Source organism: Rhincodon typus, chromosome 38, assembly GCF_021869965.1.
Source record: "Rhincodon typus isolate 14 chromosome 38, sRhiTyp1.1, whole genome shotgun sequence".
In the NCBI taxonomy this organism is placed as follows: Eukaryota; Metazoa; Chordata; class Chondrichthyes; order Orectolobiformes; family Rhincodontidae; genus Rhincodon; species Rhincodon typus.
The window spans coordinates 2,099,820-2,111,731 of NC_063369.1; the positions used below are offsets into that span (position 1 = coordinate 2,099,820).

Below are 11,912 nucleotides of genomic sequence, written 5' to 3' on the forward strand. Positions count from 1 at the left end.
CTACTCTCGATTGTACGCTCTCACAGGACAGCAAGAGAAGATTTTGAGTATTGCAGAAATTATAAGTCTGATAATGATATATATTGAAAGACTCCCTTATGCAAATCGTTGTGGTCATAACATCAAGTTATGAAGTATACTTAAATCAAAATATGGCATGGCAAGTGCCTAAATGATCATCTGTAGTCGGAATGCTCTTTATAAACAGGTTCTGGTGACAGCCAGTTACCAGCCTGTGCAGCTCCAGTTTAACCTGTATCAACATATCCTGACACAGTGAGTAAACAGAGGACACCAACTGGGTATGAATTAAGACATGTCTGTTATGGTGACTCGGGTAGCCAGCTCTCACCCTGCTGCGCGCCAGTGCCTCCATGAATTAACGGGTTTAGGAGAAGCTGCAATGTCGCTGGATTACTGAGGCTGTTCAGAATCTGCACAGGGTTCGGTTCTGGGAGAAGACCCTTTCCACGGTTCATAGCCTGGGAAAAAGAGGCAAAACAATGCAATTTTACTATACATTTTTGTGTTTGTATTAACTTCACATTTCCCCAACATAGAATAAAGATTTTACTGGAGCCATCCCATTGCAACAACAGGATCTCAGCCCCTTACTGCCACAGATGAGAATTGCAGCCGTAAGGAAATCCAGTTCCACAGCCACTGGCTGTTCTCTGATAACTCATCTCAATGGCTATACAAATGTAATATTTCAACAGGCAAGGTGGGGCATTGTGGTTAAGCATCATCTTACTGCTCTACCAGATTGTACACCAAATTCCAAAAGGCCATTGCTTAAAGCCAGTTCGGTTCTGCAAACCTACCTTGGTCTAAAATAGGTCACGGTTATCCGATGCTTAAATACACAAACTAAAGGGGGTACTCACCATAGCCTGAGCTGCTATCAGTGCAGGAAGCATACTCCGCCCAGGGGGTCCAGGTGCACAGAATGAAACCCGAATGTGGTTCCCATCAACCCAGAGGCCGTCAGTCTCCTTCTGCACTTGCTCAGCTTGTTCCGCAGCTTCATATTCCACAACTGCAAAACCTCGGAATTGCCCATCAGGTCCCTGAGCCAGCTGCACAAAGGACAGACACAAGATATAGGTGGTGGCAGAAGTAACAGATGGGAAATGGATGAAAGAGACAAAAAAAGAGCAAATAACTAAATAAATAACAGACAAGGTGATTGTGAAGAGTTCCCCCACCTCATCCCTGAGAACACATAGTCTTGTTGTGCCACAGGTTCACTGGTGCTGCCCCAGTCTATGGACTGTGTTGGGCACTGCAGGGAGTCTAATCCTGCTGCTGAGAAAATGGGGGTAAGTCAGAGTTTTCAATAGGTTTAAAACGATTAGAATGCTTGGACAGCTTGAAGCAAGCATCCAGCTTTCAGGTTGTATGCAGCTGCCAATTCAGAAGTGGAATGAGGCAAATTGCTACTTATTCATGAACATGAAAATAAGGCATTACAGTGGCTACCAAGCTTTCAGCCAATCCTAATATTGAATTGAAGAGGTTCTCAAGGTGGGAGGGGGGCATTTCAGATAATGATGCTGTATAAATTCCAACATTATTATGGAACAGCTCACAGATGTTCCAAACCATCGTTAAGAATGTGAACAATCAGCTGTGGCCAACACTTCCACAAAGGGAGGAGTTCAATACCAAACGTTTGTTCAGAGCAGTCTGCAAACAATAGCAAACAGAAAACACCGATAGAATAGCTCAAAGTTTCTTGGGGAAATTGCCATCACTGGCAATTCAGAACAAATTAGCTCAAATTCAACCTACCACAGAACACAACCAACACACAGTAAATCAAGACTAAACATTTGAATTCAAACCAATCATAAAGAGACAAGGCTTGCAAGAAGTGCTGTAAACAGCACTGACAAAGCACTGGTCTATAATAAAGGACTGTTTCACAAGGACAAACGAATCAGCATTCGATGCACAGTAACACGCAGGAAGCAGCTGATCAGAAGCTTGCAAAATCTCACTGTGTTCGAGATCAGCATCTGGATAGAATGCATGGCGCAGTGCTAAATGATCTGTAGAGTCAGTGGGACTGTTAAAGGAGGTGACAGATTCCAGTTGTTTACATTTTTTTCCATTGTACTTGCAGAGGAACCCCTCCGACCTACACAAATAGATCTTCAGTGATTTATAAATCTGGGTTTAGTGTCGATTAAACAAAATGTAGGAGCGAATTACCGCAGATGCTGGAATCTGTATTGAAAACAACAAATGCTGGAGATCACAGCGGGTCAGCATCCATGGAGAGAGAGCAACCTAACATTTTGAGTCTAGACAACTTTTCATCAGAGCTGAAGTGAAGTGTGGAGGGGACAGCATTTAGCGAGTTGGCTCCCACATACCAGACCTTTTAATCTCCCAAGACACAATTACAAAAGAAAGAAAATAGACTACAGCGTATTTAAGAAAACAGGAATATCAGTACAAGGCTCGAGAATCAGACACAATTAAAAGATGCATAAAAATAATAGCATTGAAAGCGGTATATGTCAAGCATTCCTTCATCGGCAGCCATACTCAACAACATCAAAATGAATGACAGTGAAGTATAAACCCAGCTGTAATCAAAATGCTCAAGCACCAGCTCAAATGATTGAGATTACGTTCAGTGGAATGGAGGAGAAAGAGGGAACAGTAAGCACAGAGGTACACGTGGGAAAAGCTTCTGATCCAAACAAAACACAGCAAGCAGAGAGGGATAAACGAATGAGGCAGGAGCAAGAGTGTAATAGGCCTATCATCAGCACATGCTCAGTAGCTACGGGATGATGTCAATTATTGCAATGGCATTTTCTAGTTCGAGGCCAAGTGAAACACACAATTAACATACAAGCGATGAACATCAGTGATCAGCCAAAGCTCAAGTGAAAGGGATGGAGTCTTCCGAAAGTGAGGAAGGGGAGAAATGAGAATTGAAGACAGCAAGAACTGCAGATACTGGAGCTAGAGGAACACAGCAGGCCAGGCAGCATCAGAGGAGCAGGAAAGTTGATGTTTCGGGTCGGGACCCTTCTTCAGAAACGTCAATTTTCTGGCTTCTCCGATGCTGCCTGACCTGTTGTGTCCCTCCAGCTCCACATTGTGTTATCAAACAAGAACTGAAGACAGGTTGCACAACCTCAACTACTGGCCAATTCATTTTCCCCCCCCACTGTGTTCACAGAGAGTTTTGGTCTCATTCTCAGATCACATAGTGACAACGGATCGAGGCGTGGAGATGGAAACAAGAAGCCTAGCTCTGAGCCCTAAATAGATGCACAGAGCATAGAATGATGTGTGACTGCTGCTCACAGTTTTTAGTAAGTTTCTAGACTTTTCCAGTCTTCACAGTCGCCTGTGACCATTGTTCATACCTGACAATATGTTGGCTCATAGATGTTGCTGAAGGCTTGGCTGAGCGCTGGCAGGTCTTTATAATCATGTGGCAGTTTATCCACACACAGGCACTTGGAATGAATGAGGTCAAGAGTCAGTTGATTTACATCAGTCCAGTGAACATACAGGGTTCGTGTGCCCAGCTGTTTTCCAAGGAGCTCCGATTTAGCACGGGCAGCAGAGTCTTTTTTCATGTATTCCACAAAACCATATCCTTTTGAGTGTCCAGAAATCTCACTGTATACGAGAAAACATCGTTCCAGGTTCCCAAAAGGCCGCACCAGTTCCTCAAACTGCTGTTGAGTAAAGGAGAGAGGCAGGTTTGCAATGCAGAGGAGAGCATCAGTGGGCTGCAGCTGCACTGAAATCTCTCGATCCCGCAAAGTGGATTGATGAAATTTCTCAATGGCATCATTTGCTTGATCCCTGTTCAATAAAGTGACAAAAGCTGGAAATGAACAAGAAAAAGAAAAAGAAAAAGTTAATTTAACTGACCTCTGAAACCTCTTCTCCCCCAATTCTGCTGGAACCAGCTCTGTGGGCAACCTTGCTGTATTGCCCAAACATGTGAGTGAGGAGGGGATTGTCAAAATGAGATCTGTCTCCACTTGCTAGCAAAGAGAATGCAGAATCACTGGACAGTGTTCAGTAACTGTGCTGCTTTTCTCCCCAGTGATGAACAGCTCAATTACAGCAAAAAGGATAAACTTCAACTGGTATTTACATAGCAGCTTGAATATACTGAAATGTTCCAAGGTGTTTGCTGTGAGTCCAAACAGCTCAAAATTGACACTTGGGCCAAATAGAAGATAGTAGGACGTGCTAACAAAGTTTTCTCAAAGAGGCAGGCTTTAAGGATGGCCTTAAAATGAGGAAGGGCTTTTGTAAGGAATTCCAGAGATCAGAACCAGGCAGTTGAAAACAAACATCCCATTGGTGGGTGAAGGAAAATGATAAGAAACAGGCACGGGAATAATCCATTCAGCCCCATGGGTTTGCTCAATTATTGAGCAAGATCACAGCCGATCGGACTGTGACCTCCAACCCACTTTTCTGTCTGGACCCTCCGTACAATATGACTCCCTTGTAAGCTAAAGATTAGTCTGAAACATGACAGCACAATAAACCAGAACTAAAAATGCAGAATCTGAAAAGAGCTGTAGGAAGTTACTGCACTCAGGAGCAGGGTTATTTGAATGAGCAAAATCAGCATCACCTTGGGACATCGCCTTTCGAAAAGATTAGCAAACATTCCCTCATTTAGTTATTCAGCTTCTCCTTTCTGTTCAGTTCCCTTCATTCAAAGCTTTTCTAACAATCAGGATTCGTAACAGTTGAGACTGAATCACAGAATCAGTGTGTGATTGACAAGAACAGCATTATGCAGACACCAAAACAAAGCAAAGGTAATAGTGCCACTTCCAAATCTACTGACATATACACAAGTAAATGGTTCTGCATCGTCACAGCTACTGGTACCCCAAACTGCCTAAACATATATTCAGTTGCAAATGATAACTGCATAAAAGAAATTTTTGGACTAAATCCAAAGTCAAGTCAGCATTCCTCAAGAGATTTTAAGATATTACCATTTCATCCAGAAACCTGGACAAAATGTGCAACTGAATGAAAATGTCAGCATCTAGGTGTGTGGTCACAAATAACCTGGAACAAGTGACTCGGCAAATTTCCCCTCAACTGGAAGCAAGCACGAAGCCATAACTTATTAATCAGCTCTCAAAAGGTGAGAAAGGCAACAAGGTACTCCAAGTGCAAAGAGGGATAAAGGATGGGGCAGGGTGCACAGGATTCACTTCTGCTGCCTGCAAGAGGGCAGTTTATGTGAAACCTTACTGAAACAGATTAACTCCAAATTATATTTAAGAATATGAAAATAAAGGAAATGAATGAAAAGGAAAGTCACAACAAATATCAAGAAAACTAAATGTTTAGAATGATTCATCCAGAAAAATAACTAATGTTTATAAATAACCACGTGTGCAGTGGGGAAGTGGTCTGCTGTACCAGACAGACAGACTTTAGGAATCCTCGGATTTTCATAATAGAGAGTGCACCTCATCACAACGCTGGAAATCCCAGCATGTATTTATTGCTTTTGGACAAATCAAGCAGTTTTACTTCAGTCTGTCCTGAATTTCTGGATTTGGGGAGGTCGGTGAAGGCAGAGGACACTTACCTGTTCCTTTGTATTTGTCCACAAAACAGTATTTTAGATCATACTCGCTCAGCAGTTCATAGACCTCCTATAAGACAAGACAAATTAATTTTGGTGAGAAACTTTTAATGTGGTTAAAGTGAAGATTGCATTTTCTGGGTTGAATGATTACTGGTACATGTAGAGATTTAATGATGGATTCCATTTGTTCCTTAGACCAAAAAAGAGCAAATGTACCAAACTAGTTCACACCAATTCACTTCAAAAAACATGTCACTGCAACTCAGCCACAAAAATTACAACTTGGTCAGCAACTGGTTGGCATATTGACCCAGTGATAATGATCAAATGCTCCAATTTGAGTTAACAATTGAATTCTATTCTAAAACAATAGCCTGGAGCCCAATATCCACTTACGGCAAAACAGTTCACCTTCCAGTAACCTTATGAAAAGATTTATTTTAACTTCCTCCTTTGTTCACTCAGTCGTCACTTGAAGTTTCTTTTAACTATTCACCAAGCAGTGAAAAACATTCTTTCACTCATCTCACATTCAAACTTTAAAAAAATCTGACACTGTCTCGTTAACCTGCTCTGAATGATATAATCAGCTACTACGAACTTGTTTTTTTTAAAAAAATAGGATGTGGGCATGGTAAAGTGGTTTCGTTACTGGACTAGCAATCAACAGGTCCAGTTTAACAATCTTTTAACGCGAGTTTCTAATCTGCAAACACACGGTCAAATCACAACGTGGCAATGTAAAAGCCATAATCGTGACCTTGAAACAACTGGTTTGGAGCAACATCAATCCAGTCACAAACAGCTTGAAGGGAAGGAAATCTGCCATCCCCACCTGCAAGTCTGATCAATAGGTGACTCCTGACCCAAAACAATGTGACCAACTCTTAACTGGACAAGCAAGCCATTAGACAGCTGATCACCTTCTCAAGGGTAGTTAGGAATTGGGCGATAACTGTTGTCCCTTCCATATGCTGTGAATGGATCAAGTTCAAAAGCCCCTTAACATGTATAACTAATTCTGGTATCAATAAGAATTTTTACTGTGGTGGTCCATCAGTCAAATATCATGTCTAAAATGAACCAGCTAGCACTGGAAACAGCGCAAATCAGTCTCCTCTATAAATTCTACAGCATCCACCAGCTTTTGTTTCAACATGAGTGCACTGAATAATGTTCCTGCCTTTCCTTCTTCAAATATTTATGCATCTACACCTTAATAAGTTCAGCCAGTAAATTAGTGACCCGCACAGAGTAACAATGTTCGAGACATTTAGTTCAGTGGTGAGAGAGTTAATTTTAGCTACAATGATGCTAGACAGGCTCCTGGAACACCTGTTGGAAAGACAAAATCGTCATACCAAGACACAGTCAGCCTGGTTTGTAGCCCCCGTTATCACCTGGATAAACAATGGCTAGTGAGATTCAGTGCTGGAAACCACCTGACTCCTATGGAAATGTCTGTCAATCCAAATTCTAGGGTTTCAGGGAAGGAGGAAAACAGACAAAAGAACCTCGAAGATTGCTCAAATTCAAAAGATGTTAAGGTGATGGATTCTGACATTCAGTCGGATCTCTCTCAGCATTGTGGGAGACAGGGGAAAATGCTTGCTCTTGCAATAATTATTCACTCAGGAAGCATACACTATAACGTTACACAGCTCTTCCAACAAGATGAAAGAACAAATGCATCTCGGCAGCATCCTGGCTGCCTCTTACCTGAACAGGAAACAAGTCAGAGCAGAAAAATCATGCAAACGCTTCAACACAACTTATTTTACTTCACTTGAAAAAATTGTGTTAGCCTTAAATTCCTTATTAGCACTCCAATTGAAATAATTTAAGAGTTCTGCAAACTCTGCGAGGATTTATTCCAATGAACCAAATCTGAGAATTTAAAAACAAATAGTTTTCATTGTCTGGCAGAATGCACTCTTGGAAAAGTACACTGATACTCAAGCCTCTCTTCACCAGGGGGTCATCACAAATGTTACTGATTTCATCAAATTACTCCAAGTCCCCAAATGCTCCTGTCTGTTGAATGCAGGTTAACAAAAAGCACTGACAAGATATTTGCACTTAACAAAAAACTACTATTTATTACAAGTAAATCAGGTCTAAACACAGGCAAACAAAATATGAATTATCAACTTATAATTCTGTAACCTAAACTCTACTTCTTCTTAAACCTCTATGCAGACAAAGACAAAAAAAAGAGATTTTACGAACGGAGAAAGGAATATTAGTGCAACACTGTTCAATAGCACCAATCCACAGGATTCAATGAGGTGTCTCTTTGCTTTCCTCTAAATCCATTTCATCAATCATCATCATCTTTCCAAATCGTTTTGGTTCTTTATTGCAGACACAGGGCAGTTGGTATTTTAATTGTTCATTCTCTAAGTCAATGGTTCGAGGCAGCAGCCTTATAGGAAAAATGGAGAGTGAGAACAGCTAGCTCTCTTCCAGTTCTTTGTTACCTTGCTTTCTGCAAGAGAGTGAGTGAGAGATGCTGTCTTTTTTTGCCTCTGTATTAGCCACTTGCCCAGGAGCCAGAGAGTTGTCGTGCTGATTACATCTGACCCCACAACAGTTCAGATTGAAAGACCAATCAAATGGCTGTTTCTGTGCAAAACACAAGTCTACAGAACTGATGAGTCCAACAATCCTCCCCACTGCTTAAACAAATCAAGTGTCAATGCAATTCACAGAGTTCCAGTAACTTAGTTAAAACTGCAGTCTTCTTGGTTTAGAGCAGTCTGCTTTTCCCATAATTTTCCTCGAATTTTGAATGGTAGCTTAAAAGGTGTTTCTCCATAAGATAGATTGAGGAAACAGGATCAAGTTTATTCATAGGGGTCACAGTACAAGTATTAAAGTAACATGCAATTTCAAGGCTTGATGCATGCAGGGAACAAGGGTTTCAGTCACTGGTAACCACACTTATTTGCTAGCCCTCTCTAGGCATTAACTCTCACACACAGTTCTGTGGGCATTGGCTGCTCAAGACCTCACTTTTCACATGGGCACAGAAAGTGAACTACAACAGCTGATACAGCAAATGCATGGATGGGAGGAAAATATTTAAATATAACAGCCAAACTTCATCTTGCTTCAGACAACTTCCAAGTGTGGAAGTTCCAGGCATTGGTCAACAGCTAAAAATCATAAACCTTTTGTTTATTTTCACAGGGCCACTCTGATGAACTAAAAAAAAAAGTTCTGAGGAAGGGTCACCGGACCCTAAATGTTAACTCTGTTTTCTCCTGCACAGATGCTGCCAGACATGCTGAGCTTTTCCAGCAAATTTGTTTTTGTTCACTCTGATGAACTGCTGCCCTCATTCCGTGCCTAACTTGGGAGCAGTTAATTTAACAAATTTATCTTGGGACTCTTGTTACTTTGTCTAACTCACATTATTTCAAATAATTCATCACCCTCTTTCTGCCCACTTCCCTGTATTGTTTAAGTGGGGGTGATGGCAAGAGAAAGGAACCTCACACTGATATCACCTTGCTCTGACAAACAGGACAAGGGAAATGAGATACCTATTGAATAAGTACATTTTTCAGGCAAAATTTTAACCAAGTTGCGAAATTGGCACATTTCAACATGTAGAATACTAAACTTGCACAAACCTTTGTTTTCCACAGTGAGGCAGACCCTAGTGTTTTAAACGGGGTAACAGCAAACAACGAGGTGGTGAACAGCAGAAATTTGGGACAACGACGGAGGCACGGTTAATCAAACAAACACAGATCTTTGAAGAGGAAAGCAGGAGGAGCAAGATAAAACAATTCTGAAAGTGATTAGAAACTTTTATACCTTGATATTCAGGTGTTGCAAGCATGTTAACAGCTGGATATTAATGTGTTAGTGTTATCAGCATTTTGGAATTTGAATAAAAAAGGGTCTAACTATCCCAATGATAACTTGTGCTGTAAAAAGCACAGAAAAGCTGCAAAATCAGAGCCTGCTATACAATGTCCAGGTGGGGAGATATTGAAATGAAAATGAACTATGACCTGAAACTTCTTAATGTGCAGAACTCCTTTTGTAATTTCAGGGAACTGTGTGTTGTAAATTAAGGAGAACATAACCAAAACTTTCAACCCCAACATGATGGCAAAATCAATCTGCACTTAATTTTGTTCTGATGTCTGTGGTTAAACCTCAGCCTTTATATTAACACGATCATTCAACACATGGAGGGGAAAAATAAATCAAATGAAGAGGTTAAAATATATCAAGTTGAACAAAATATTGCAGAGTTTTATAGGGAAGGGGGAAAACAGATTGTGTTCCAGCAAGAATTATGTAAAAGGATACAAATTAGCAGGATGAGGGCATTCAGTCTCTCGAGCCTGCTTTGCCATTTGATAAGATTAGGGCTGATCTGACCATGTCCTCAACTCCACTGTCATGTCTTCCCTCTGAATGATACCCTATATGATATCCTTTGATACTCTTGTTAGTCAATAATCTGTCACAGCCTTAAAATATTCAATGACTTTACCTCCGCTGCTCTCTGGGGAACAGAGTTCCACAGACACACCAATCTCAGAGAAAAGAGATTGTCCTCAGCTCCGTAAGTGGGTGACCCTTTTTTCAAAAACTGTGTCCTTTATTTGTAGTCTTTCCCCGCAAGGAGAAATATCCTCCCATGTAAGATCCTCTAAGTCCACATTTCGTTCTTCTGAACTCCAAGTGCTAGAAGTGCAATCTGTCCAACCTTTCCATATAAGATAAGAATCAGCCGCGTGAACCTTCTTTGAAATGCTTCTAGTGCAATTATATCTTTTTTAAACAAGGAAACCAAAGCTTACACAACACTCAATATGTGGGTTTACCAACACTCTGTGCTACTGTCATAAAAAGGCTTCTCTAGTTTTACACTCCATTCTTCTTACAGGAAAAGACCACATCCCTATTTGTCCTCTTAATCATGTGTTTCATGTGCTTGGACACCCAGATCCCTCTGTACATCCAAATTCTACAATCTTTCTCCATTCATTAATATGTTGCTTTTCTATTCTTCCTGCCAGAATAGGCCAGTTCACATCATATTCCATCTGCTGAATTTTTGCCCACTCTTTTAACATATCTATATTCCTTGGCAGACTAATGTCCTCTTCATAACTTATTCTACTACCAAAATTTGTATCATCAAATTCAGCCACCACACACATAACCACAATGCTGACATTAAACAAGCCTGGTTCAATAAAACCTTAAATGAGAATATGCTTGTCTTAGCTTATGCAAGTTCAGTGAAATGCACACTTCTCTAGCATCAAGTCTGTCATGCTCCATGAATGCTCACTAGAATGCAATCTGGAGTCATAAATTCATACAGAACAGGCCCTTCAGCCTATCAAATCTGTACTGTCAAAAGTATACTACCATATAGACTAATCGCACCTTCTCGCACTAGGCCCATTGCCTTGAATGTTATGTAATTCTAACTTGTTCTTTTTGAATTAATCTGCTCACATACAGATTACATTTCAGCCCATCATACTATACACTTCCAGATATTTTCTGTTATTCTGTATAGGAATTTACAAACTATAATTGCACCCAGGTTATTAAACTTAAGAAGCCACTTCCCTGAATCGTCATCATCCACTGACTAAAGTTCAGTGATTTCCAGTTCATTTGATAACCCATTCAACAGAATTCACCAGATTAGATTTTTGCAAAAGTGGACCATTTCACTTTTGCTCAGAACACAGGACTAGTTGTCGAGGTCAGGCATATTGCTGCATTTACCCTCTTAGTTCATAACCACCATTAAACTGCTGAACAGCTCCAAATAGAAAGTAAGTTTAGCCCATGGATTCAGGATATTGCAGTCAGGAATTCAACAGTGTGCATCATTTAACGGCAGTTGAGAATTTCTGGTATTGTAGCTGAGACAGGAGTTCCACTTGCGTTCATGTGAATGGGGCTCGAATTAAAATACTTGCTTGAAATACTTGTGCCTGGTTATGCTTAAATGATAATAAAGTCTGAAAGACACTAAGTTCCATCACTTTCAGTACACATACAATAAAAAACCATTGGGAACAACTAGTATCTGCTGTGATTCACAAAGATAACAAATGGCTACAAGTGCCAACTCACAAAGTTTCTTTGTGTTACTCAAAGATCCCAAAATAGATGTGAAAACATGTAAACAGCACTGCTATTGATATGTTCCTTCAATTTATACAGAATGAAACCATAAGTACATGGAACTCCTCAACATAATTAAACGTTGCTTTGCAGAGGATGGACCACAAGCTCAGAATGATGCTAA

General features: G+C 40.5%; 1 protein-coding gene across 2 annotated transcripts in view; it reads right to left on the reverse strand.

Annotated features, from left to right (window-relative positions):
- Positions 1 to 11,912, reverse strand: part of raver1 (ribonucleoprotein, PTB-binding 1) — a 36,933-nt gene that overhangs the window by 23,936 nt on the left and 1,085 nt on the right. For both annotated transcript variants that reach the window (XM_020515235.2, XM_020515237.2), the window contains exons 2-5: positions 5,612 to 5,678; positions 3,393 to 3,862; positions 888 to 1,079; positions 353 to 482 (exon numbers count right to left, since the gene is read on the reverse strand). In XM_020515235.2, the coding sequence (XP_020370824.1) occupies positions 353 to 482; positions 888 to 1,079; positions 3,393 to 3,862; positions 5,612 to 5,678 (859 nt within the window). The remainder of the gene's footprint in view (positions 1 to 352; positions 483 to 887; positions 1,080 to 3,392; positions 3,863 to 5,611; positions 5,679 to 11,912) is intronic.